This window comes from Balaenoptera physalus (genome assembly GCF_965194825.1).
Source record: "Balaenoptera physalus genome assembly, chromosome: 3".
Classification (NCBI taxonomy): Eukaryota; Metazoa; Chordata; class Mammalia; order Artiodactyla; family Balaenopteridae; genus Balaenoptera; species Balaenoptera physalus.
Window position 1 is genome coordinate 27,347,556 of NC_138890.1, and position 27,955 is coordinate 27,375,510.

The window sequence follows — 27,955 nt, forward strand, 5'->3', positions numbered from 1 at the left end:
TGCCTTCAAGTGCCTGTCAGAGACACTTGCTCTGCCCTGGTGATCTATTTTTAAAACCTACTTCTCGCTTGTGGCAACTGAAACAAAAACGACCACCGAAGAGTGACTTCTCCCAGCTCAATTCCTCATTTTCAATTATTTAAACTACTTCCTTATTGCCAAATTATAATTTGAATATTCTAATTTTTCAAATAGCTTTCTGACAAAATTTCTTTCAACTTGTTATGAAGATGTCCTGAGAGTTCTTTTTCCCTCCCAAATATTAAATGTGACCCTGCTGAATTTATGTCAGGAACTATAGACAAAATACTGCCAAAGTTTAAACTTTTAAAAATGGTGGGTTAGTTCTTTTATTGTACACCTGTGATGGTAAATTTAAAGGGAAAACTAATGAAATACGATAGAAATATTCAGTCCTTGCCCTGGGAGTATTGTCTTTGTCTAGATTGTGTCTGTAGGCATTTCGATTTTACTCAGTTTAAGAAAGCCTACTATTCAAGCTAAGTTTTTAAAAATTGCCCACCAAAAATCATGTGGTATTCTTTTTATTTCCTGTCTTTAAAAATTATTTTATAAAGTAACTTGAAAATGCCTTTGTGTAATAATTAGTCTTAGAAGTCAACATCCTTTTAAAACTAATCTTCCATGTCTGGCTCCTTCACACCTTACATTGAAATTCCCCTAAAACTTCAAGTAGCTTTAACATCTTGGTGCTTCCTGGAACTTCTGCTCAATAACAGAAGGCTTCACACCCCGAAGTTTGACATTCTTCTTACTGTAGAGCAGAGAGCGTTCTGAGGCAGAAGAAGTTCCAGATGCAGTTGGAAGATGGTGGTTCTGTTCCTTCTCCACCCCTGGACTCACAAAATGACCCTCTGAGAGTCCCCTGGCCCCTCGGAGCCTCTGGTCGCAGCTTGGAAATGAGGCTGACAACTCTTGATTCCTGCGCTTCGGGGTCATTACAAGGCTTAATGAGGTCATCGTGCTCATTCTCCTTTTCTCTCTCATGTTGCCAGTGAGTCCTAGGTAGGGGGCAGAGTAAGAGCAAAATATGTAAGACTGCTTGTATGTCTGGGTGAAAGTCACTATAGAACAGTGTTATGTAATTTTTCTACTTCTTTCAGCTCAATGGATGCAACATTCACAATCCTCTCTAAGCCCATCAACTACAAAAACTTAATTAGATATTATATCTCCTTGGTTTAAAATAGTATTTAATTTTACATAATGTGTTCAGCCAAAATATTAGGATTCCCTAAACAGAAATGTTCCCTCTATTTTTTCCCCTCAGGCTTTTATTTCAATTTTTTTTTGTAGCTTTTAAAAAAATTATTCTCCTTAAAGTATGATTTCGGCAGTTTCCCTCTGTGAAACATCACAAACTCCCCCGCTACCACTACTTAATTGAAGATGTAATCCCCACTTAGTGACTGTGTAGCCTCCCAGACACCAAGTGCAGCAATGGGTAAATATTAACATTCCGGTTAAATGTGCGCTGCCTCTTATTCTTTTCCCCCCACAAATTGTCTTCCTGCTCCTCCGAGTGTCATCTAAAGTGAGATGATATTAACTGAGACTTACATGGTGCCTGGAGCACTGGAGTTAAAATTAATGGGCAAATATCCTTCTTGCTCACAGAGTAAATGAGCATTCGATCTTTGGGCCATACCCAGGTGCTACGTAGAGGCTCAGACAGAGCGGGCACATCCAATGAAGAATGCCACACTCCAGGCCAAATTCAAGCCCTTTCCTTGCTTGATGGACACAAAATAAAATGAAAGGAAATTTTTAAATGAATAAACAACCCTCAGAACACAGCAGCTTGGGGCTGCATCAAATCCGGCACATATGAGCCTCTTACTGATCTCTTCAAAACACTTTGGTGCTGTGTTTTAATCCCTGGGAATCCTTGGGTTCGGTCAGTTTGCTTTTCTGTTCCAAGACATCTGAGTTCCATCTTTGGGATGAACCCTGAGGCTGATGTAACAGGACACCCCAGGCTCTGTGAGGGACACCTAGCCTCCAACCCACATAACTCAGAACAGAGCCAGATTCAAGTGGAAACTTCTGAGCAGGTGAGAGTAGCTGGTTTCCTTCCTTGCGGTAGACATTGAAGGCTCCCCGAAGAAACCTTTATTTCCCAAATGACAGCAGAGGGCACCAGAGTCTACCGCAAGGCCGAGTCAGGCCGTCTCTTTACCGCCCTCGCCCTCTCACCACAAATGGGTGGCATCCAAAGGTCAGGAACATCTCGATTTTTTTTTTTTTTTTAATTTTGAAAAGATTTTTATACCCCAGTCATTTTGTGCTGTGAGGGAGCCTGGCTGGGGGACACCCTCCTTGCATTCTGATCTCTGTGGAGGGGATTCTGGTGCACATGTCCCCTTAGCATCGACACATTTGTTGTACATAGATGGACATGTATCATTTTTTAATCAAAACTAGAAGGAAAAATTATTACATAACAACAACCTCAATCCTACTGAGGGCCCTGCGCCGGCGATCCTAAGGGGATTTGTGAACATCTGGTCAGCATCAGTCCCTCAAGAAGAAATTATTCTTATGCTCGTTTGAAAGACAGGTAAACTAACGGTCAGACTGCCAAGATGACTTGCTCCAGATGACAAAAGCGGTCTCCATCAGTGAAATAATAAAGCATGGGAGTGCGGTTAGCAAAGGCTTTCAGAGTCAGACAAGCATTCATTTGTTATTCTGAACAGCATTTAAAGCTGACATTAGTTATGAAGGCCAAAAACCATGGTTAAAAGGCCGCTTCTTTCCTGAAGCACCTGGGAAGCTTCCAGGCCATTAACTGTGCTCAGTGGCAGCTCCAGTTTATTCCAAAAGCATCTGTTACAGAGGAAGATGTAAGAAGTGAGTCAGGTCCCTTCCCGGTCCATCAAAATGTGCGAGATGTTTCTAGTTGTGTCCCGAGCACGAAAATGCTATCCTTATCAGAGGGGCCATCCCAGGGCTCATACGGGGGCAGTCTGTCCTGGGGTTCCTCTTATAGAAGGGTCTGGAAAGAATTAATTTTAGGATAGGGTTCTTTACTGCTTACTTCATTTGTTTCTCCTTTGCATTCCACTGAGGGGCTCAGGGTATGGACATTTTGCTAACTCAGGTTTATAAGATATATAACCGTTTCTCTACCGTTTCTTTTATGAGCACCATTTTGCCATATGGCAGAAAGTTCATCGCAGTCACATCATGGTTTCTGTGGGTGGCTCTCAATTTGGGGAGGCTACAGAGCATGAAGGCAAGGTGGGTACTTGTCCTCATCCCCTGTCCATGAATTCTGGCACCTGGGGTGATGACTTTGGTCCTGGGTCCACGAAGGATGCTGCCACAGTGTCATTCTCAACCACAAGGCCCCTCCGGATATCTCTCTGAGCTCTCCCAGACACCCCACTCCTGTGGCATATGGGAGTCATCTTACATAGCTCCTGTGCCCTCTGGGGTGCAGGACACTCTGGGAGGTGGTCTCAGGCCCATCTGTCTACTACACAGCTGTTTGTGCCACAGGGCTTGTACTTTCTCTATACTTTAAATGGGAAGCAGGGCACAGGTTTCCCTGGGACAGATTTCTCCCAGCAATCTGGGTTTTGTGCTGTTCCCTTATTCTTAATTTCCTTTTGCTCCATTCTTCCCCAGCCTGTGAAGTTTCAGCCAGCTTTGTTCTATGTGACTCTTCACCTCCTCTCCCAAATTACTGCTCAGGTCCGTAGTCCCTCAGAGCTTGGGCTTTGAAACTCAAAAGATTTTTCTCATCCTTCTATTGTGACATCCCTTCCCTGAGGCAAGGATGCCACCTGGTCTTTTTGACTGAATGAAGGAGGGAGGAAGACAGGGTACAAGGAAATACAGGGAGGAAAAAAACCTCAGTTGAAAATTCAAATTATTATCTTAGTTCACATACAATAAAATCATTAAAATATAAATAATCAGGGACAAAGAAAATGTAATACAAGTAGAAAATCAAATCCAGAGGAAAGAAAAGAATTTAACCTACAGTTCACGTGGATAACATATAATTGAGCTTAGAATTTGCCTCTGAGCTTCCTGGCAACCAAAGTGAAAAAAAAAAAAAAGACACAGTCACTTTATTTCAAAACAGAAAATATACAAATTTATCGAGAAAATAAAGAGGATTTCTTTTGCTCCAGATTTTAAAAGAATTGTCACTTGGGACCTTGCAAAGGCAGCCCCAGGGGAAAGATGAAGAAGTTGACATCAGGGCAATCCAGAAATGAGCTGCAGGCTTTTCTGTAGTCCTGGTTGCTCCAGACCAGAAGCTTGAAATCAGAGCAGAAGGGCTGCTTGGCTGGCTTGGCATCATGTTAGCTGGCTTGCTCTTTCTTTTTCTTTCTTTCTTTCCTCCCTCCCTCCCTTCCTTCCTTCTTTTGTTTCTCTCTTATTCCCTTTTTTTTTTTTTAATTATTTATTTATTTATGGCTGTGTTGGGTCTTCGTTTCTGTGCGAGAACTTTCTCTAGTTGCAGCAATTGGGGGCCACTCTTCATCGCGGTGCGCAGGTCTCTCATTATCGCGGCCTCTCCTGTTGCGGAGCACAGGCTCCAGACGCGCAGGCTCAGTAATTGTGGCTCACGGGCCTAGTTGCTCCGCGGCATGTGGGATCTTCCCAGACCAGGGCTCGAACCCCTGTCCCCTGCATTGGCAGGCAGATTCTCAACCACTGCGCCACCAGAGAAGCCCTCTTACTCCCTTTTTAAGAAATATTTTAAAATATTAAATACTTGCAATTGATTTTTTTAAATATAAATTTATTTTATTTTATTTATTTATTGGTTTTGGCTGCATTGGGTCTTTGTTGCTGCGTGTGGGCTTTTCTCTAGTTGCGGTGAGTGGGGGCTACTCTTTGCTGCAGTGCACAGGCTTCTCATTGCGGTGGCTCCTCTTGTTGAGGAGCACGGGCTCTAAGTGTGTGGGCTTCAGTAGTTGTGGCACGTGGGCTCAGTAGTTGTGGCTTGTGGGCTCTAGAGCACAGGCTCAGTAGTTGTGGCGCATGGGCTAAGTTGCTCCACGGCATGTGGGATCTTCCCGGACCAGGGCTCGAACCCATGTCCCCTGCATTGGCAGGTGGATTCTTAACCACTGCACCACCAGGGAAGCCCTGCAATTGATTTTTTAAAAAATATACTGGGGAAGAAAAACAAGAAAATTCAAACACCAAAAGAGCACAGTGGTGAAAAATCTGTCACCCTCCATCCTTGTCTCCCAACCTCCAACTCCCCTCCCTACAGCAGTCTTGAAGCCAGTTCTTCCGTCCTCCCTTCCAGAGTTGATCTGTGCATGAGTTAAGAGTCTTTAGCCCATCTCATGTTTTTTTTATACAACTGTAAGTTACTATGCACACCATTCTGTGCCTTGCTTTTTCACTTTGCAATTGATCTGGAGATTGTTACGTGTCAGTCTATTTTTTTAATGGTTGTATAGTATTCCATGACAGTTTTTCTCTGTGTTATTGGAAGTCCCCTACTGATATTCATTTCGGTTATTTAAAATGGATTGCTTTTTTAAGTGGTACTGCAATGAATTACCTTGATGGCAACAACAGAACATTAAACCAAGCGCAGGACTCTTCAGAATGTGGCACCCTGTGCAGCTATACAAGTTACACACCCACAAATCTGGTCCTGCATATGGGTAGAAAGGAACAATGGAATATCAGGTAATCATTAAAAAATGACAAGCCTGAGACATCCATCAGGACAGGAAAGCTTATGTGAAAAAGAAAATATCAGACTGTTCTTACACGTAGCCTGTAGTTTCACAGACATGGATATCCCTGAGTTTACAGAGGCCAGACGTGTGTTGTTTTGGCATATCAGGAAATACAGCTGAGGCACCAAGAACTGTTAGTTAAACCATATGAACTTGCTCTGGTTAGAGGTGGCAATTTCATAGGGTTCTATGTAGCTAACCCACCTTGCTCTGTTCAGGTTCCCCCAAAAGCAGACACTGAGACAGGGATTTCGGTGGAAGTAGTTATTTGGCAGTGATCCCAGGAGGCAACGGCATGAGAGTGGGTAAGGGAGACGGAAGAGAGGGCGGCCAATAAAAAGTGGGTTTTCAAGCTGGTTCCCACTGTGGGCAACTGGAGTTCATTGTCTAGGAGCTGTGAGAATACACCTCTCCACCCAGGACCAGGCAGCTGCAGTACTAATCCGCCAGCTCCCTGCCCATCACGGGTTGAGGGCAATAAGCAATACCTCTCTGCTTGGAAGGCAACAGAGCATGTGCGCCCATGGCCAGGGGAAAAGCCCACAGGCGAAGGGGCACAGGTGTGGGCCCCGAGGAGAAGGATTCTACAGCGCAGCTGTTGGTGTCCCCACGCCAAGTGCAGTCTCCTGGGTGCTCACCTCCCTGTGCCCACGACCATAGTCACTTGAAAGGTCCAGCCACCATGGGTACAGATAAGCTCACAAAGGCGGCAGCTTCCGCATTAGCACTGACTCAGGGAACAGAAGCACAGTGTCCTAAGTCATCAGAGCAAGCATCCTTTGGGTTGACTGCCCCCGAAGCTAAGTTTACGGTAAACACAGTTGGTGCTGCCTTAGGAGAGGGAGACTCAGAATGTGCCTGCTGCTGCTGGCCGAGGCAGGGGTGCCGAGCTCGGGGAGCCTGTACACAGGACCAAGGAAGGAAGGAGCAGCCTGGGGACCAGGGAATCCGGGAGTCTCTGCCAGAATTCTTGTGCGGTGTTTTGCAAGTAGGCCATGTATTACACAGAGCTTGGTCGGTGCAGACATGAGGATTTCCCCCTTTCTAACTGTTAGGTTAAAACAAGATGCTGTGGTCTCCCCCTCACACAAAGCCCCTGTTTCTCAGAGTGTTAGTCAACTGACCTCTAGGTGAGTAATCCGCCCATAATAATGGCCCTTCCATCCTCTCCACGGTGCCTGCAGGCTCATTCATTCAGAGGTAGTGTGTCATCCCTCCGCAAGCCCCCCTATTCCCCACTTCTGGTGGAAAGCAAGAAATTCTTTGGCTTTTTCCTCAAAGGAAGTATTTGGATGCTAGAGTTCGTTTTAAATGTTTTTTTTTTTTTAATTGGCAAAAATCTTTCTAAGGACTTTTGAGCATTGAGCGCGTTTTAAATGAATCAAACAGATATGCGTCTTTAACGTGTCAGCAAGGCTGCTTTAAAAAAAAAAATTTTTTTTTAAGGTTGGATCAGCGTTAGCCCTGTTCGTTCTTGGGAGCTGAAAACTTGCTACCTTTCAAGAGTGGGTCCCCCTTTCCAGAGTTATCCACCGGCTCCTTCCCTGATGGTGCTCTCCTCCCGGTTGCCTGTCGCCTCTCTGGAGTCAGCTGGCAGTATCAAAGCCAAGACGGAATGAAAGAGGCCAGAGGGAGACAGACAGAGAGAACAGCGGGGGCGGGCGGGCAAATGCATCTGTGGTCTCGGGTATTTCTGCCAGAACCGACACTCTGCCGCCTTTTTTTTTTTTTTTCTTGACAAGAGTCTGCTTGGAAATGAATGCACCCACACCGGTCTGTGGCTCTCTCTTCCCCTTGTTCAAAGGTGTCCTCATTCAGGAGGGCTCGGTGATGAACTCCCCAGGGCCCCAGCCCACACTCAGTTTCTTGCGCCCAGGGCTGTGTGTCAGTGCAGCTCTGGGTGTGCTCCCTCTGGCAAGGACACTTGTGGATGGCCCATTCCACCCCTAGCTAATAATCGGCCCTGCTATTATCGAGCAGCTAGGATGTGGTGGGTAGATACAAGTGAAGCAGATATCATTATGCCCAAATAATAGGAAAGGAATCTGCTTCAGAGAGGTTGTGTAACTTACCCCAGGTCACAGAGCTACCAGGCAGGGGCACTGGGATGTGAACTTGCCAGGTCTCATTCTCACCCCTGCCTCCCTGTCAGGGGTGACTTGAGCATTCTGGGTGGCACATTGCCCTCTTCAGTCCCCTGGTCTCTGTCACCCAGGCCACCACCCTTCCCTTCTCCTTGCCTCACTTTGGAGGAGTTTCTAGAGCCCAGCACCATCCCCCCTCAGCCTTCTGGGAACCCCTCTCTTACGCCCTGAATCTTTAGTCTTGCTTCTTGTCTCCCTTCGGGACCCTCCCCGTGGCCACCAGAGGGACTTCCCTAAAATTCAGCATCACTCCCCTCACACACACAGGCTTGCATAAAGCCTTTCGGTGCCCCAGCATCACCACAGGATGACAGCTGAGCTCCTCGACAAGGAATTCAACCCCCAAGGAGTGGGCCCTCATCCATGAGGCTGCTCTGCCATCTATCTAAACCTCTCACATGCTGTCCTCCCGCCCCAGCGTCTGTCCCTCTCCCCATTCTTGGTGCGACTTCTCCATTGGGAAGCCTTTCCTCCTCCCGCCCCTGACCCCAGCCTCACCTGCACAGTCTGCACAGGCCCCTGAGATGGGCTGTCCCTCCTCCCACGGCCCCTCTGCACCCGATCCCTGCACCTGCCTCCCTGTAGGTAGACAGCCATCTGCTCAGCGCCCTGTGTGAGTTCCTCCAGCACAGGCAGCCTTTTACTGCAGTGTCCCCAGCACCAGCCATGGCGTAGGGCCCACGATAGGCGATGAGAGAGAGTCTGTTGGACCCAAAGGTGAATGAACTGACTTTGATGTTTGTAAGAAGGTAACCACACCTGGAAGGCTTCCAATGACCCCTCTCTCCTTGGCAGGGAAGGTTTTGATAGGTTTTCATCAAGGAAAGGGGCAGCCAGGAGATGTCACTAAGAAGGTGAGAGACGGAGAGGACATTAGGGTTGGCAGAAAAAGACAAAGAAAACTCAACAGATTCCAAACGGCACGAAGTACGTCTCCAGACTTCCTGCCCTATGTTGCCTTCCTGTGCCTGGCTCACCTGCTTGTCCAAGGTGCACCTTGGGGCCAGGCAGGGGCTTTTGTCCAGGTAATCTCCCAGGCTTCCGTCCTTCCTGCTCTCTTGTCATCTCCACTGAAACCGGCTTGTGTCTCCCACCAGCCCCCGTTCCCCACCCACACACTCTGCACTGCAACCCGTCAGGGGGAGTAAATATAGCCTGTACTTTACGTGTATCTAAATTCACTCATTACTGGAAAAGCTATCGGTGTTGACGTGTCCGGACATCCATTTTAATTACGGAAAGGGACCTCCTTATCAATTATTTAGAACCCACAGAAAATAATCCACTGAAAATAAGAGAGAAAAATTAGTTCTGTCCTCTGCCTTGAAAATTTGACTCAGGCCCTGTCACAGAATATGTACACTCACACACGAACACAAAATCACACACACACACACACACACACACACACAAATACTCAGGTCCACTCATCACTTTGATTCCATTCTTCCAGCTTCTAAGAATGCTCCCTTTTGAAAAGGGATAAAACAGCAGAAATTAAAATGTTGGTTTTGGGACTTCCCTGGTGGCACAGTGGTTAAGAATCCGCCTGCCAATGCAGGGAACACGGGTTCAAGTCCTGGCCCGGGAAGATCCCACATGCCGCAGAGCAACTAAGCCCGTGCGCCACAACTACTGAGCCTGTGCTCTAGAGCCCGCGAGCCACAACTACTGAGCCCACGTGCCACAGCTACTGAAGCCCACGCGCCTAGAGCCCGTGCTCCTCAACAAGAGAAGCCACCGCAATGAGAAGCCCGTGCACCGCAACGAAGACCCAACGGAGCCAAAAATAAATTAATTAAATTTTTTAAAAAATGTTGGCTGTGTTTGAGAAAAGCCATTGAAAAACAAAAAAACTCATAGGTTGGCATTATGAATTTGAAAGAATATTTAGTTGAAGTAACTGATACCCCTCCTGAATTCAAACCAGTCTGCAGAGCTAGTCAAAACAAAGTGAAAGATTGAGATAATTATCCAAATCATTCAGGGTAAAAATACCTCTGAAGCATCCCAATAATTGAGATCAAAAGTTTTCCCTTGGCGTTCGTCCTCTAGAGTTGCTTAGCTAAAAAGTGCCCTTGCGTTTTGCACACATAACAGCCATTTTGTCTTATAAACCTATTAGGTTCAATGTCTCCATGCTGGATACTGAAAACTGTAGGAAAATGCAGTACGTTTTACAATCCTTAAGAAAGTGGGTGTTGAGAATTTAGTGAGTTCCTATCATTTCCAAGGTATGGTGCTGGGCAGCAGAAGAAACACAAAGCAGTCTAAGTAAGGACCTGCTGAGTCTAAAGTTTCATCTTTCAATGTCTTAACAGAGTTTTTTAGTGCTGTTGTTTCTTTTTAATGTTGGTGTCCTATGTGTTAAAAAAAATTTTTTTTTGAGCCGTGTACCCTAAATTGGTGGCAGGACTATGGATCACTTTCTATTTCCCTTCACTCCTCTACCACATCTTAAACTTATTATAACTTTTGCCTTAATTCAAAACATATTAATTTATTTTTTAAAAAATCTTTAATTTTGCAAATGACCACACGACACAGTAAAAAGTGAAAGCCTCCACTCACTCCAGCATTCTTTTCTCAGTAGTAACCTGAGCAAATCATTTGGTTGCTGTCTATCCTTTCTATTTCTTGTCCTATGACAGAACGAGGCACACGTGTTTGTGTGTGGGATATGAGATATATATATATGTGTGTGTGTGTGTGTGTGTGTGTGTGTGTATATATATATCTTTGCAAGTAAATTGTTTTACTCAATAATGCATTGAGGACATCGTTCGAGGGACTGAACTCTGACCCCAGCAGTGAAAGCGCCGAGGCCTAGCCACTGGACCGCCAGGGAATTCCCACCCCCATTCATTTTTTTTTTTCATTCAAAATTATTTAATTACAAGGCTGGATAACTGAAAAGGAATTTTCCATTAAAAACAGTTTCAGAGCTAGAAAGTATCAATAATATACTGGCCAACAGGTTATGACTCTAGGGCAGTGACATGATTAAACAGAAATGGCTTGAATCTTATGGATGCATTAATCTAGATTCGATGTTGGCTCAGAAATCTATTCACAAATGCAATTTCAAAATTTAAAAAAAAAATCTGTCTTGAGTTTTGTTTTCTTTCCATGTCCATAAAATGAAGAGCTTTTCCTGATCACCAGTTTTTCATACAACAGACAAGTAAATCTCATGGCACTAGCCAGAAATGTTTACATCTTAGGAACTTCATAGCAAACTGGCCTCTTTCAATAGGCAGACAGTGACTCCTCATTTAAAATGAAGCTGTTCATCAGTCAGTGACATTCATAGCTTCATTAGTATTCATCAACCTGCAGGATGCTGGTAAGATTGTCAGGTTTTAACCAAGTCATTTTCCAGCAAACATTTTCCCATATGTTTTGGAACTTTTCTTTGCATCTAAAAAAAGAAGCTTAGCCTCTCCACGTAACAGCTCCGTTACACCGAAAGCCATTGTTCCTAGCACCATAGAGCAGCTCCCAAGTCCTGACGTCCCACTCCCATTCTTTTGGATGGTTACTTTTCATTCCATTGTATGAATGGTTTTATTTTATGAGACCAATCTCTAAATGCTGGACAGACAGTTATCTCCAATTTTTCCTTCTTATAGCCACTGCTGTGATGAACACCCTGGTATATGTAGCTTTGGACACTTATGCTAGTATTCCTAAAATGCCTTTTTTAAAAATTGAGGTGTAATTCACATAACATATAATTAACTGTTTTAATATGTACAATTCAGCGGCATTTAGTGTATTCACCGTGTTGTGCAACCACCAGATCTTAGTTTCAAAACTTTTTCATCACCCCAGAAAAACACCCCAAATTCCTCCCTTACCTTGTCCCCTAGGATTATTAATCTCTCTTCTGTCTCTATGGGTTTACCTTTTCTGGACACTTCATATAAATGGAATCATACAATATGTGGCCTTTTGTGCCTGGCTCCTTTCACTTAGCATAATGTTTTTGAGGCTCATCCAAGTTGTATGTATGTATGGGTACTTCCTTACTTTTTTACGGCTGAATAATATTCCATTGTATGTATAGACCACAATTTGTTTATCCATTCATCCACTGAAGGACTAAAATTCCTTCTCGGAGGGCACAGTCAGGAAGAGCAAGGTGTTCAGAGAGCAGCAAAGGTGGCCCTGGGCACAGGCACTACTTTTGTTCTTCAAGAAGCAGCCTGGCCATTTTGCCGCATATCCTGGAGATCTTCGGTCCAAGAACTTCTTTTTTTTTTTTAAAGATTGCTCTTTTTTAATAGGTTTTTGTTTGTTTGTTCTGTTTTTTTTTTAAATTAATTAATTTATTTGTTTATTTTTGGCTGTGTTGGGTCCTCGTTTCTGTGCGAGGGCTTTCTCTAGTTGCGGCAAGCAGGGGCCACTCTTCATCGCGGTGCGCGGGCCTCTCACTATCGCGGCCTCTCTTGTTGCGGAGCACAGGCTCCAGACGCGCAGGCTCAGCAGTTGTGGCTCACGGGCCCAGTTGCTCTGCAGCATGTGGGATCCTCCCAGACCAGGGCTCGAACCCGTGTCCCCTGCATTGGCAGGCAGATTCTCAACCACTGCGCCACCAGGGAAGCCCAAGAACTTTTGTTAGTTTTGTTTTTTTCTTTTACCTTTTAATCAAGAGTAGGATAAAAGACTCATCAGCCCTCAAGTGCCTCATGATATGGAGTTTCTCAAATTGGAGAGAAATTGAGAAAGTAACTGTCTTGGTCAGTTTGTATTACACATGCCTGGAAAAAATCAGCTCACGGTACAAAGGATTCCTGCTGCTCCTAAGACCTGGCCCTTGGGGGCTAGAAAAGATGGCAATAATAATAACCCTACACTTCAGCCAGGGTTGTGTGGGCTTGGTGGCAGGGAGGGGGATGACTTCCTACAAACAAAATGCATCTATCTAGGGTCAGTTTTTCTCCCGAACACTGCAAACAGAAGCTGTATTTGTCTTTCCTTTTCACTTCCTTATTCCTTGGTCTTTTAAATCTTTTAAAAAGGGCCTACTATGTGCCAGGCACCAAGGATCTAAAGAAGGTAAGAAATGACCCCTGCCCTTGTGAGTTCATGTCACAGAAGGAAGATGGATACATAAAGAAAGAACGTTACCCCTTTGGGGCAAGCAGGACAGTGGAAGGATGGGAATGCACCAGTCCATCCAGATGAGAATGGAAGCATCCAAATGCTTGTCTGAGTGCCTACTTGGCTTGACATCATGGACAAGGGTGCAGGTCAATAATGGGGTTGCTTGTTTTCTCTTCACGTCGGTACTGCCTTGCAGGAGACAATGCTCTGAGGTTTCCACAGACCTAGGTTCAAATTCTGCTCCACTCACTAGCTGCATAACCTCAGGCAAGGGCCTTACCCTTCCAAGGGCTTCCCGACCTGCAGAATGAGGATAGTGCTAGCTCTCGGCTATGCAGATTAAAATAGATGTGTGTAAGCAAATGGCGCATAATAAATACTCAGTGAATATGCATTCTTCCCCCAGTTCCATGTCGATCCATTGTCCCCATAGCTTCTGAGTTAACAGCAGTCCAGACTCTCAAAGTCCTGCTCTCATCTGGGACTGAAGACCAGTGGTGCCTCTGGAAATGTCTCAGGGAGGGGCCTCAGGCTGGCCGGTGTTCCTCTCCTACTTTGCAGAAACCTTGGTATCTTTCGAGTTAGAGTTGTCAGTCTACATCTATGTCCCCAGTTCCCCTTCCTTGGTGTGAGCTCTCTATTCAGCACCCAGCAAACCTCTTTTAGAGGCAGAGCCTCTCACCTCCAGCCCGTGCTCCCAGGAGCCCCAGAAGCTCCTGAGAACCACCCAAACTGGCCTCCCACAAAAGGTCGCACCACGGTCGCCCTCTCCTGATAAATTGAGTCCGAAGCTGTAAGATCTCTTCTGTTAGAATTTTTCAACGGTGTCATAAATCTTTTATTAACATTTGGTATTATACTAATTAAAACTGTTCTCTGTATGTATTATTAATTTCCCTAGCACTTCTTGCTGGGGTGATGTTTTTAGCCAGCTAAGCAGAATGTAGCACAGTAAATAAGAAGAAACTCATTTCCAGACAATTAGCCTTGCAGAAAAATAAGTTGGTTAATGGAAGGCATGATGATTACAAATTTTACCTAAATAAACAGGGTATCTTAATGGTAACTCTTCAAGCTAAGTAAACAGATTGGGGTGGTAATGTCCTAAGCAATACTTAAATGTAACTGTTTAATAAATTGGTAAATTACTCATTTCATCTTAGAACAAAATGGTAATACTGTAGTAATAACCTAGTATATATTCCGTAAATATGAAGCATTATCACTTTAGCTCTGTAGAAATCACCACAGTGATATGTCAGCATTGATCTAAAACTGCAGCATTTTATCTCAAGTTTATTACCCATTTTTGAGAATCGCTGAGATTTTCAGAGCATAATGGCAATAAAAGAAGAATTTAAAAAGCGCTTTAATGTGCATAAGTTAATCAGAGGTATCCTCGGGGGGAAAAGGAAATTTGGTAAAACATGAATTATAAGCATCATTTAAACTTACTTTGGACACTAGAGATAATAAATGGCACCATAATTTAGAAATAGCTTTTAACATCAATGACGGTAAGTACCACTTTACTGTTCATAAGAATTGCAGAGCAATGGTGCTGAGGCCAATTTTATTAGCCATTTTTTTCTTTATAAAAGCAATCCAGCCCTTTCCACAACTGAGGAGACAGGAACAAGAGTTACGTGCTAATATGCAAAATGCATTTAAGTTTTTTGAAATAGAGAATAATAAATTGTGCCAAAAGATAGAGTCTGGAGACAAATGAATGATCATTTAAAAAGAATAAGGTGCTCTCAGAGTTTACATATTTGGGGAAACTTGATAAAAAAAAAAAAAAGCCAACAAATTGTTCATACATTTTCTCATTTGCCAGAGTGTGCGGGTGTGCTTTCAAATCCGAGAGATGAAGCCATAAATCCCAGCGATTGGAAGATGCCGCAACAGAAATATACTTTTGTAAATTGTCGCCATTGACAAATCATTTTTAAACTATACAGAGTGCAGGTTCAGTCTTCTCTTCAGGGTGCCCAAGCAACCCGCCTGCAGAGAAGCCTCAGACCCTGACCTCTACTTACCAAGCACAGCCCGACAGGGTAGCGTGGCTGGCAGCTGCAGAGCTCAAGCCGAGCAGCCCAAGCTGTAGGTCGGACAGTCGCCAGGACTCACTGAACCACCTACTAAGCGCCCAGCGCGCTGAGCATCATGGGGCCCAGCAGAAGCTTGTCTGCTGCAGCGCATGGCCAGGCTGGCAAAACCTGGCTTCTGTCGGGGAACAAATCCAAGACGTCACCCCACACCCTGCCCTTCAGGATTCAGTAACTCCAGGTTCAAGGTCTTCTGCTTTTCATCTGATGGATTTGAGGACAAACAGAGCAATCCACCTTACTTCATCTTCAAGTCTCAGATGCAACTGAGTAACACAGATGCCCACCCTCTCCTGCTTTGGAACATGAATGTGTAACAGGCGTGGGGTCTTCATCAAAAGCAGCTCCTTCTGGAGGTAGGTGGGGACGGACTCCAGTAGTGCAGCCGGGAGGGAGGCAAGCAGAGGAGATATTTCCTGGACTCTCTCTGAGGGAGGGAGGCCAGGCTCTTTCCTGCATGCTTGCAGGCAGAGAGCAGGCTTGCAGGCCTTCTGACCATCTCAACCCTGGTTTATCTCTTTGTGTTCATCTTACCTGCAGACACATCATTGTCCTCTCACTAAATATCACTGATGTTCCCTCCCTCAGAGAGACCAGGAGATATCAAGTTTGCCTGGCCTCCTCATGGGAGAAGTCACATTTTGTGTGCGAACTCACCGCCCATAACCATGTCTGCCCCGTCTCTGCAGAGCTACCCCAACCTTGGTTGAAGAGCTCAGCTTTGGAAGCAGATTGGAGTACCCTGGGCTGGTAGATGGAGAACTGTTGTCTGCAGACATCTATGTAAACTTGGGCAAATTACACTTTAAAGTTGCCGAGGCTTAGTGTTTTCTTTCAAAACTGTTTTATGGGCTTCCCTGGTGGTGCAGTGGTTAAGAATCCGCCTGCCAATGCAGGGGACATGGGTTCGAGCCCTGGTCCGGGAAGATCCCACATGCCGCGGAGCAACTAAGCCCGTGCGCCACTACTGCTGAGCCTGTGCTCTAGAGCCCACGAGCCATAACTACTGAATCCGCGTGCCACAACTACTGAAGCCCGTGCGCCTAGAGCCCGTGCTCTGCAATAAGAGAAGCCACTGCCTACGCACCTCAACGAAGAGTAGCCCCTGCTCTCTGCAACTAGAGAAAGCCCGCGTGCAGCAACGAAGACCCAACGCAGCCAAAAATAAATAAATTAAATAAATAAATTTTTAAAAAATTAAAAAAAAAACTGTTTTATAAGATTAAGAGGACTGAGCGAGAAAATATACATAATGTCCCAAGTACACTGCTCAGCTCATATTAGCTTTTCCCCTCTCTGGAGTCAGAACATCTAGATTCCAATTCATACCCTGTGTTGCTATGTTATTTAAAGTCCCCAAACCTCAAATTTCTCAACTTCAGAATGAGATCTACTTCCTAGGATTGTTTTAAGGGTTAAATGTGATCACTTGGGTAAAACACCTGGTCCACTGTCACTGTCTAGCCCACAGCAGATGTTCTAGAAATGCTACTTAGTATTATTTTTATTTAATAAACAGGTACTTAGCAGTTGCAGTGTGCCACACATCAGCAACCAAAGTAAATGGAAGCCCCAGAAGGCAACAGAACACCTGGTTCCACTGACTTAGAATAATCTAGATTTTCCACACCTAGTCAACAACTATTTCGAGAAGATTCTCTTCGGCGGAGACAGTGCAGACTGAGGTAAATCAGGACTCTAAACTCTGACATAACTGGGTTTGAATTTCTGCTCTACCACTTAATGTCTGACTGTGAGCAAGTTACTCATCTTCTCTGGGTTTGCTTCCTTCTCTCTATGAGGAGAACCAGAACAATTTATCTTGTGAAAATTAATCTACCACTAATAAGAGCAGTAAATGTATCATAGTGCTTATCGTGCATCAGGCTCCTGGTGAAGTGCACAAAGGATTATGTCATTTAATTCTCAGACAACCCTGTGAGGAAGATCTATCCTTACAGAGTACAGATGAGGACACAAAGGCTCAGAGAGGCAAAGTGACTTTTCCAAGGCTACACAGCTGGTGAGTGGTGAAGTTGGATTTTAACCCAGGCCTCTTTACACTCCATACATGTTGCAGGAATTTTCGCCTGGAGGCAAGCAGCATTTAAGTACCATCTTCCTGCCCTGAGCTGAAGATCCTAAGGGTCTGGAGGTTGAGGGCTACACCATGGCTCATCAGTACCCACAGGGGCTCACTAGAGCCTGTTCGTTAGCTTGGGCTGGGGGAGAGGGCAGTAGAAGACCCCTGAATCCCTTAGATAGAGCGCAAGGCCAAGCACCTTCCAACCACCTTCAGGGGTCTCAGAAGAGAAATAACAGGGGACAGTAATGGTAGCAGCAGCAACAACAATAATGTTGTAGATACAACCCAAGATGTTCTGGTTTGTGTCCGAAGTTGTTTGGGGATGATAATCTCCAAACCACTCAGAATTCCCTCTGGCAGTCACACAAAGACACTGGCTTTAATAACAAGTAGGTTTGAGGAGCCTCAATGGGTAAAATCCCATGAGGCAGAGTCAGTGCATTTGGGTTGAAGTCCTGGCCTTTAAAGCCAGATGGCCTTGGGGATATTGTGTCACATCTCAGAGCCTCAGTTTCCTCATCTGTAAAATGGGGATTGCAATAGTACCTATCTCCAAGAGAGCCGTTGTGAGGATTACATGAGATTGTGCAGATGCTCTCAACACATGGTAACTGCTTTGCGGCCAGAGCCTGGGCTCTGGGCTCCAGATCCACTGGGAGCTGGGGTCTGGGTGCACAGGCCCATCCCTGCCCATAGCGGCTCCTCCAACAAACGAACTTGAAACTGCAGGTGATAATAAGCAGGACCCCCTCCCAGGGCCCTCTCCCTCTGATTTCTCGGGGTTGAGTTTCCTCTCTGCTCTCCGCAACCCCCTCCTCCTTAGTCCCACTACTTCCGAAGAACAAAAGTGTCCCAGCTGTGGCGGCCCAGACAGCAGATGCGAGTGCGTGCTGTTTAGCATACTGGCTATTCACTGGCGCCCCTCTGAGCCCAGCACCACCTTCTCTAGCCCCAGGGTCTCAGCGGGGCTTGCCCACTATTACCCCCGAGGGCAGACCTTCCTGAGAGGGTTGGTCTTTTCCTTGAGCACTGCTCCGCATCACTCCTGCTGGCTGAGTTTCTGCTGGCTGGTCTACACTGGCAGGAGGGAGTGGATTTTTCCTGGATGGGGGATGAAGCGGCAAAGGTTGTGCTGCCGACCCAGGTTGCAAGCTTTTGAGAGTTTCAGTGCGTCCCAGATAAATCCATCCATCAATAGGGCTTGATAGCAAAGCCAGTACATTCCAGGGAGCGGGCCACCACGGGAGCTGCGTGGGGTCTGGAGGCTTTTAAAGCCAGTCTAAGACTCTGCTCCATTTGAAGATTTGGTTTCTTTAAAATCGGGGGAGTCTGGGTCAGCACAAATTTCTCTAATGACCCCGCAGCCGGTGGAGCTTTTGCAGTCTTTGATCTGTGGTTGGGTGGGGACACATGGGGAGCCCAGCCGGCAGACTGGGAGTTTGAGTCGGAGCTCAGTTAAGGCGCGGGTTGAACCTGTGCAGGTCAGCTGCCTTTTCTGCTCCCCAGTTTCCTTATTTAGAATGGGAACACGAGACTCTTTTGGGGATTCAGGGGGATGGTGGACGGTATGAAAACCTCTGAACAAATACTCTGTTCAAATATGGTTTTTCTTCTTCCTCTCCACACCAGTTGGGAGCATATTAAAAGGGTTTAATAAGTAACTCATTAATTGGCAGCCAGTCTGACACAAGAACAACTTTGTCCAGTCATTTCAACTCAAGTGAGAGGCAGATATGGCTACGGATCTCAGGGTAACACCAGGATACTGCAACCTCTAACCAGATCAACCCAGGCCCAGTTTCCCAGATGACTTCTCCACCAACTCTTCACCTTCAGTGACTGCAGGAGAATTGACCTCAGTGGGGTCCTGCCCCATTCCTGCCCTTTCGTCCAAAATAGCAACAACTCTGAATAAACCCCTACGCAGTTAGGTGTTTAATTAGATTCCTCATCCATTAGTATATTTTTAAATGCTTCTATTCTCATAATAAATTGAAGATCAGCTGTACCATAAGCCATGGGTTTTTTTCATTTTCCCTGGAAGACTCCTTAATGACTATGTAGCCCTAATTTTACAGATGCAGAAACCAAAGCCACGTTCGCAGGGCCACACAGCAAGGGAGTGACAAAACTGAGCAGAGAAATCCGTGCCACCACCGGCTGGGTGGCACGAGGGAAGGCACAGATCACTGTGGCAATTCCAGGAGGATTTTGTGAGTGTCTGAACCAAGAAAGTGCGCTACTGAGTCTGGACTTCGCTGAGAGGAACCGCTCATAACCAAGTAGGTGCTTGGAAACGTGGGGGGCCTCGGCGCCGCGAGCCGGAAGATTTCGTAAAAGGAAAGTCGCCTTCGGTGTTGAGAAACCCTCGCTCTCCAGAATGCGGGCCCCTGCACCACGCCGGCCCTTCTCCGGCCTTGTTCTGCTTGCGTTTGCGCTGAGGCTGAGACTGGGATTTTGGCGAAGGTCCCCTTCAGCGCTCTCGCAACCTAGGCCCGGTCCTTGGCCTGGAGGTCTCGGAGGGCAGTCCGAGGCCACATCCCGAGGTCCCTAACCGGAGCGCCTAGCTGCGCGGCAAACAGATGCGCACCGCCTGCTGCAGCCCAGGGCCGGCCGCTGAAACGCCGCAGTTGGTGGCCGGACCCTCCTGGGCCAGGCTGCGCGTCCTTAGGCCTCAAGTCTGAGAGAAGGGCCGCAGGCCCCAACTGCTCGAGGAACTGCCGAGGCAGGCGGGCGGGCGGGCGGAGGTTGCCCGGCCCAAGGGTGCAGTGTGGACTCCGGTCTTACCGATGAGCTGGGGCGACCTCAGCTCGTCTCGCAGCTCCTGCACCGACGGCAAACGCGGGGAAGCTCGCAAGCCTGGGGGGCGATAGGCGCTGGCGCCCTTGGAACTCAGAGCCCGAGTCCACCACGCAAGCCGGAGCAGGAAGGCCCTTCTGCCTCACTGTGACCGCTGGGCCTGGTGTCAGGGTGTCTGCAGGTGTCCCCTAGGCCGCCTTCCTATCCTTCGCTAAGCAAAGTCCTCCCAAGTATTAGAGCGCTTTGTTTGGGGGTGGGGGAGGGAGCGCCAGTCCGCCGGCGATGCGCGACCCAGAACTAATTTCTGACTTCTTTGAGCCTTAGTTTTGTCAACTGCAAAATGGGGAGGGGCATCCAAACCTCGCAGAGACGTGGTGCGGGTCATCGTCAACCACACACTGCGTGCACAGCTCGAGGTCCGCGGCCGGCGTTGTACAGGGAGCTGCTGAAGGGGAATCACTCCCTCTTTCGGGAAGCGAGCGGCCAGCCCCAGAGTTCCTGTCTCTCTCTCCCTCCTCCCTCCCCGGGTCTGACCCACCCGGGTCCCCACTGCATCGCCCAACCCCAGGCTCCACCGGCTGCGGTCAGGCCTAACTCCGCGTGCCTGGGCGGGGCAGCCTCGCCCCTCTTTGCGGACGCCTGGGGCCCAACCCCCGCCCCCACCCTGCCCGCGGGCGGATCCCAGCAACCGGCGCTCGGGGAGAGCTCCCGCGACCAGTCCGCCTGGGTCGCGAAGCTGCCTCTTGCCTCTTTGTCCGGCATCTGTAAAATGGGTGCAGCTTCAGAGACCCTCCAAACGAGACTACGGAAGGCCGCGGGGAAGGGCGACCAGGCGAAGTCTCCAGCCCTTGCCCAAGGCCGGCTGCTTCTTGTCCTCAATCCCCTCCGGGGACGTTGGCGGGGCTGAACGTCCACACTCACCCGCCTGCCTCCAGAGCCTCAGGCGCTTCCTCCGGCCGAGGTGGGGCCTCATGTTGGGAGACGATCCAGAAGGAGGCGCCCATGTGGGCCTCCCAGCCTACTCGATTCCCGTTCTCCTAAACTCAGCTTCAGGGGCGCGTGCCTGGTCCGGGTATTTCCGCGCCGCGACTGTGCCTCACCGTCCTCCTGGTGTGGGGACTGGGAGCTGTGCCCCTTAGCGGGGCGTCCTCGGGCTCTCATCCGGCGCAGCCGCAGTGGAAACGGCGGCGGCGACCTCCTGGCTTTGCACAGCGGGAGGAGGGCGGTAGGCGCTAAAAGCCCTGGCTTGGCTCAGCAATTCCTCCCACCTGTTGGGGGCGCCCTCACTGCCCTGGGTGCGCGTGGTTGGGAGACAGTCGCCACCCGGCCACACACAAGTGGGCTGAGCCCCCCTAACTTGAAGAGACCCCCTAGCCGTTCTCTGGCTGGGCAAGGCTTCGCTGGGACAAAGCGCTCAGGGAGAGCAAACGCCCGCGGAGTCACTGGTTGGGGAAAAACTGCCCCCTCCCCCCTAGGGCCGCAGCGGCACTGGGTCCCTGTCCCGGGCCTGCCTGAAAGCCCACCCCGGCGGGCCTCTCGTTCAGAGACCTTTGCGCAAAGTCAGGCACCAGAGAGGGAGAAAGATGTGTGTGCATTCCCCAAAAAGGCCCGAGAATCGAGGGTCCCTCTGGTAGAACAACAAACATAATTTAGAAAAAACAAAAACCACTAAGCCCTGTTATGGAGGAATAGAATAAAAGTGAGGGAAAATAGAAAGCGATGCCAGTGCCCGAGGGATGGGCTGCTTGTTCAGCAAAGGCAAAGAAGGTCGCTCTGGTTTTTAGATATTCAAGTCCCCAGCCGAAGGGCCAACCTTTCCCATCCTGATGACGGCGTTTACTACGATTTTTTTTTTTAGCGGAGAAAATAGAAGCATTTCAGGAAAACACCCAAGGAAGAGACCCGAAGCTCTGAGTCACCCTAGTTCTTCGCTGGGGTGTCTGTGAGTCCCCATGGCTTGGAGGTGGGGATGAGGGCAGAAACGCTGCAGCTCCAGCTCTTTCTTAGACTCCCTCCCCTTCCTAGAGGCCTGCCAGTGCAGACAATTCCGCTGCCCGCCTGCAACGAAGGCGCCCAAATACCCGAGCCCGCAGGGTGCCGCGAGGCCCCGAGGGAGGCAGGGCGATGAGGCTGGCGGGGCTGCTACAGGGCCTCTGGGATCGCACCCAGAAGGGTTTAGCCTTAAGGAGCACCGGGGAGCCCGGCCTGGAGGAGGGAAGGAGAGAGACAGAGACCGGGACGGAGAGAGGTAGAGGCAAAGAGATTTTGGAAGACAAGAAGGGGAAAACAAGGACAAAAAGAGAGGAGGGAAGTAAGGAGAGAGGACGCGAGAGTCGGAAATGGGAGAAAGGATAGGACAAAGAAAGATGAAAAACTGAAAGCAATAGAGAACGAACTATACAGAGGAACATAAAACTGGAAAGAAAAGTTAAAAAGATATAGTAACAGAGACCAAGAGTAACAAATAGAGGAGGAAACTGAATATTGTGGAGAAAGAAATGGAGAGGCCAGAAAATAAGAAAAGTTTTTAAAAGACTGAAAGGGAGAATGATAAAAGGAAAAAAAATCAACGAGTAAGATGAAATGTTCACGGACGCTGCGAGTGTGTGTTTGTCGTTGTCATAAGGGGCCACCTGCTCCAGATCTCGTGATCCCGAAACTTCTAGCTTTTGAGCCGAGGTAAAGCGGGTGTACTGGGCCACGCCGCTTTCACACCTGGGCTTGGGGTACTGGGCGTTCCGGGCGCCCCGCCCCCTCCTGTCTAGTGACGCCACCACGGCGGCAGTGAAGTCACATGACATCACGCTCCACCTGCGGTCCCACGCAACCCAGAAGGGCGAGGGTGTCCCGGGGTTGTGCGCTACACTTGCTCCCCAGACGCCGAGCGTTTGGAGAGCCAGGAAGCGCGCCTGCTCTGCGTGCACAGCCCGCGCGCAGTGCGCCCAGATCCTCTCAAACCGGTCGGAGGGGCCCGCCCAGGGCCTCTCTAGAGAGAGACGACAGTGGGTTGTGGGCTATGGGAGGGAGGAGGCGTGGGCTTCGCGTCCCAGGAAGTTCGAGGTCACCGTGCCTCCCACCCCTTAGGTGGGTTTGACTTGGGACGGCCTAAGTACCCGTCCAGGCGGGGCCTTTCACTCCCCAACTCTGCCTGGCACTGCTCTGCGACCTCTGAGCCTAGAGTGCCCTTCCCACGTCCACCCCATCCCGCGGGCACCCGGACTGCGGGCGGCCGGCACGCACTGACCTGCACCGCGAATCCTCCGCGGGGCCCCGAGCCGGGGTTCGAGCTGAGGCGAATACCGACGAGGCTCGGAGAAGTGGACGCGCGCCCGCACACCGCCGCTCGGCCTCTACCGCCGCAGGGGTGGGGCGCAGGGTCGGGGGTCGCCGAGCATTATTGGAACGAAAACGAAATAAAAGCGGCGTTAAGTGAAATAGCTAACTTTTTTATTAAATAAAACGACTTAAATAAAAGGAACGGAAAAGGAGAAGGGTGGACCCAGCCTCAACGCAGGGTGCCCCAGCCCCTGGCGCTTCCCCCAGTCGCCTGATCGGCCGCCCCTCCTCCAGTGGCCCCCGCGGGGGAAGCAGGTGGCCGGTTTCTAAAGAAAAAAGCCAAAACTTTTATTATTTACACGTTTGGGCAAAAGTACAAAGTATAATACAGGCGCCCGGCCCGGGGGCTGCGGGCGAGGGGCGGAGAAACGTAAGGCGCTTTCTTTGTCAGGCCCGGGCCTGGGGCGGGACTGGGCGCGGGGCGGGGGCTCGGATTGTGCAGTCGCGCGGAGCCCGGGCCCAGCACCCCCTGCGCAGGCGGCGGGGATGCGGCCGCGCCCCGGGGCCTACTTGAGCTTGGCTGGCCCTTCCCGTCTCGGCCTCTATTCCCCCCCAGCCCGGCTGGGGGGCCTGGGCGCCCCGCCGGGTCGGGGCGGCGATACTTGGTGACGGTGCGCGCTGGCGGCTCACACCAGAGAAGTGACGGCGGGGACCTTGGAGCTATCCTCCTCCCAGGGCTGCAGATTCTGCAGAGCAAAGAGCGAAGAGTTGTGCAGACAGAGCGGGTCGGGCTGGATAGAGTCGTTGAGGCTCTTTTGGAAGGCGTCGTGTTGCAGCTGCAGCATGAGCCGACTCGCCTGCTGCCGCTCCGCCTCCCGCTCCTCCGCCGTCTGCCGCCTGCACCGGGGGAGGGAGAGGGACAGCACCGTCAGGCACCCGGCACCGCGGGGCCGCCGGCGGGGCCCCCACCCGCCCGGGAGCCAAGGCCAGCCGGGAGCCTTGAGGCGCAGAGTCAGTCTGCCTCCCCGCCGGCGTTGTGCGCCGGGGACCCGCGGGTCCGGAGAGTGGGTTGGGATCGTTTGTTTTTGTTGTGCGCGGGGAGATCGCCGGGAGGAAACTCCGCCCGCCGCCCACTTGCACACCCGGGTATTGTGGCTTCGCCAACAACAAAGATTGTTTCTTTGCGGGGTAACAAGGGCAGGGCGTGTGTGTAACTGACTAGGCCCTACAGGCAGCCGGGTCACTGGGGTCCGCGGGTGGGCGGGCAGGCTCTGCACCTCGCGGTGTCCCCGGGTCCGGTCAGCCTCATCCGGTTCTCCCAGGCTCTGTCTCAAACCCCTCTTGCAGGACGCGATCGCTTCGCCGTTCACGGGTTGGATCGAAAGAGCGATCGGATAAAAACAGGGCTGGAGTCGGGAAGGGGAGCTAGAGCGGGAACCCGGAGCCCCGCGCGGATTGTCGGGAATCGGAAAGGCAGGGGGCAAGCGGGAGGGTTTAGCGGAGCGCGAGAGGCCCGGGATGGGGTGGGGTGTTGCGGGGGGCAGGTGAGAGGAAACCGAGCGAGCGCAGGAGACCGAATAAAACACCGAGAGAGTTGGAGAGGCTCAAGAAAGCGACACAGGGATGGGAATGGAGGAGAATTCCAGACGCGGGTGAGGACAGGCGCGCGGGAGGGCGAGCTGGGAGATAAAACCTGGGAAGGAGGGGGGAGGTGCAGCCCTAGGAGGGCGAGTAGGGGGTAGCGCAGGGTGGGGAGAACGCGAGGCTCCGGCACGGGGTGGGCGAAGGGCCGGTGCAAGGTAGGCCGGGCCGGGCCTCTCTCACCGCCACTTGGTCCTCCGGTTTTGGAACCAGGTCTTGACCTGCGCATCCGTCATTTTGAGGGACTTAGCGAGCGCCGCCCTCTCGGCCGAGGCCAGATACTTCTGGCGGTGGAAGCGCTTTTCCAGCTCGCAGATCTGCACCCGAGAAAAGGACGTGCGCGGCTTCTTACGCTTGGGCGGCGTCCTGTTCTGGTAAGGGTGGCCGATGCGCCGGGTCACGGTGAAGGGCGTGAGCGCCGCCGCCGCTGCGGAGACACACGAGGCCCCCTGAAGCCCGGCCCAGCTCGACTGCCGTTCAGGCACCATGCGGACCCGGTGCCGCCCGGTGGGGCGCAGAGTACTACGCTATTTCGTTGGTCCCGAGGGTCCCCAGCGGCACCAAGCCGGTTGGGAGATGCCCCCCTCTTCCCCCGGGCACAGGCTTATTTCCCCCAAACTCTCTGATTTTTCTCCCCTCTATGGTTGCCCGGGGCCCTGGGCGCTGAGGCCTCCACCGCACTTGGGCCTCCGGAACCGTTTCCCCGAGTGAAGCACGTAGGGCGCGGCGCCTCTGGCCCCGGGAGGGCCGAGGCCCGGCTCCTGTTTGGACACCCTGCTCACCTGTGAAACGGTCTTTTACGAAGCGGCGGCTGCTCTCCATCCAGGGGAAATTGAGGCCGCCCAGGCTGGAGACCGTGGGCACGGAGGGCATGGCAGGCAGCGCGCTAGGCAGAGGCGGCGGCACGGCCCCAGGCAGCGGCCTGTGCGCTGGCACTCGGATCACGCCGGCGGGCGCCAGGCTCAGGTTGACACTGTAAGATCCCGCGTCCTCGAAGGGCGCGCCGAGGCCAGCAAAGGAGGTGGGCAGAGACGGGTATGTGGCGCCCGGACGGCCCCCGGGGGGCCCTCCCAGGTAGTTGGCGCCGTCGGGGCCCCGCGGGGCTGGTGCGCTGTCCTGGTCCGGGCTGTTGAGGATCTGGTCGATGCCGAAGCTGATGGGCTCGTGCGGGTGCGGGGTCTGCGCGCTGGCGGGCGCCTCCATCCTGGGCGGGCGGAAGGGCTGGGCTGGGCTGGGCGGGGAGGCGGCTGGGTCCCCGTTACGGCGCGGCCATGGAGCGCCCGGCGCCTCTCGTCGCACTGAAACTTTGCCAAGAGTGCGCGGGCCCGACAGGCTCTGTGTCATCTTTCTTGAACCGAACCTGGAGTTTCCGCTGCTAATTCCTCTCCCGCCGCAGCCATTGGCTGCGATCAACAAGCCTCTCTCCTCCCATTGGCTCCTGGCTTTCAATAAAGGCCTAATTCATGGAAATAGGAGCTTAGGGACTGTTCCAAGGTGACATCATTTTAACAAACGAACAATAGGTCAAATTTATTAGCCGGGATAATGGGCGGCGGATATTAGCGCCCGAACCACAGCCTCCCAAACCCGAAATCTAACGAAGCTGCAATTAGGAGACGTTCCCCGCTCCTCCCGGCTGGGGCCGCTTCCCGGCCGCCGCGCGGGGCGGGCAGGGCGCTCTGCTGGTGAAATTGTCGTTTGCTGAGGGGGGTTTCGTTTTCTTCCAAATTTTTTTTTTCATCTGAGCAAAAACCAAACCATATGAATCCTTTCAATTACAATGGAGTTGCAACTCCGGAACGACCCTGCGGAATCTGCGGCAGCGTCCTGGACACCCCACCGCCTCGGGAGCAACGAAAGGGGCGCACCGTGGGGCGCAAGCTGTGCGCTGCCTGCGCGCGGGGTGAGGACAGCACCGGAGCATGCCCCGCGCTCCCGAGGACACCGACCCGCGTGGGGAGAATTCGCCCCCGCCCGGGCTTCGGCCGCGGCGTCGCGGCCACTTTAGAGACGCTCCCTGGCACCCACCCGGCAAGCGGACCGAGGCGAGACTCTCAGGTGCCCACGCGTGCCAGGCCCGGCTGAACGGGACCCGGGGTCGCCTGGTGGGGAGCGAGATCCGGTCCCTCGAAATTCGTTGCAGGATGGACGGGACTGTGGACCCGCGGGGAGACCTGCCCGTGGCGCGGCAGGTGTCGAGACCTGGGGTTCCCGAGGGGCAAGGGCGGAGGAGGCTCATATTTAGAGCAAATAGCGGGATTTCTTTGGGTAACCCTGGGCGCTGAGACCACTCCTTGCTTTGCCCGCGCCCTCGGAGGCTGTGCAGGCGGGCCAAGGGGCACCGGTGACAGGACGGCGTGCAGGGCGGTCAACCCACCTCCCCCCGCCTCCAGTCTCAGCTGTCTCCCCAGGGGAGGTTTACAGAATCGTTCTCTACCTGCTAATTCTAAAATCGTTAGGTGCAAAGGATAAAGGACTGCTGACCCCTTGGCAGGGCCTCCCTTGCGCTCCTCGTCTTGCCAACGTGGTGAGAGCTGGAATGCTCCACTGGCAGAAGGGTGTTCGTATTTGGGCCAGGTCACATCCTAGCTGAGTGACCTTGAGCAAGGGACTCATAGCTTTAGGCTTTGGTTTCCTCGTTTGTAAAACGGAATGCGTGAATTGCGAGATGGTCGCGAGCAGCGAGTGAGATGTGGAGAGCGCACGGGGTTAGGGCCTGGCAGGTAGTAGGCAACAGGAAGCTGCGGCTGCCCTCCCACCACCACTCCCCCCCCACCAGCGTGACAGTTGATGTGTTATTCTTAAGATTCCTGTTTATTTGTTTGCAGTTTTATTTTATTTGCGGAGGCTCAGTATCTTGGAGAGAGAGGTGTATTTGTCTACCATGGGGTCAGTCTCAGGGGGCCAGGAAGGGCAGGGGGCGGCAGAATTACTAGATTCTTCCTAGTAATCTGCCCCCAACGAGGAGAGGCCTCAGGACTTACAATCTTAAGGCCTGGAACCCTGAGTCAACACCCCCTCTGTGACCTTGGGCGAGTCTCTGGTCCT

The 27,955-nt window shown here is 50.8% G+C and overlaps 1 protein-coding gene and 2 long non-coding RNA genes across 4 annotated transcripts in view; 2 read left to right on the forward strand and 1 right to left on the reverse strand.

Annotated features, from left to right (window-relative positions):
* The window catches only part of LOC309658257, a 54,949-nt gene extending 35,170 nt beyond the window's left edge, over positions 1–19,779 (forward strand). The window contains exons 2-4 of one of the 2 annotated variants that reach the window (XR_014262147.1): positions 14,835–15,461; positions 16,625–16,790; positions 19,270–19,779. This is a non-coding gene — a long non-coding RNA (uncharacterized lncRNA). Of the gene's footprint in view, positions 1–14,834; positions 15,462–16,624; positions 17,960–19,269 lie in introns of those variants that run through there. The other variant, XR_014262148.1, reaches the window with a different exon arrangement.
* LOC309658286 overlaps positions 1–27,955 on the forward strand; it is a 241,063-nt gene that overhangs the window by 113,589 nt on the left and 99,519 nt on the right. The gene's annotated exons all lie outside the window — the stretch shown is intronic.
* TLX3 (T cell leukemia homeobox 3) lies at positions 19,941–26,965 on the reverse strand. Its single transcript, XM_082456535.1, has 3 exons — positions 25,690–26,965; positions 25,091–25,334; positions 19,941–24,163 (listed from the first exon to the last, which is right to left on the reverse strand). The coding sequence occupies exons 1-3, from the start codon at positions 26,249–26,251 to the stop codon at positions 23,953–23,955; spliced, it is 1,017 nt and encodes a 338-aa protein (XP_082312661.1). The 5' UTR covers positions 26,252–26,965; the 3' UTR covers positions 19,941–23,952.

What these genes read in the sequence shown, in the direction of transcription:
- TLX3 (XM_082456535.1), bottom strand. Translation starts at nt 26,251, where the DNA reads ATGACACAGAGCCTGTCGGGCCCGCGCACTCTTGGCAAAGTTTCAGTG. An exon ending in CGTAAAAGACCGTTTCACAG is followed by an intron (nt 25,335 to 25,689) that starts GTGAGCAGGGTG and finishes GTGTCTCCGCAG; the next exon opens with CGGCGGCGGCGCTCACGCCC. An exon ending in AACCGGAGGACCAAGTGGCG is followed by an intron (nt 24,164 to 25,090) that starts GTGAGAGAGGCC and finishes CCCCCGGTGCAG; the next exon opens with GCGGCAGACGGCGGAGGAGC.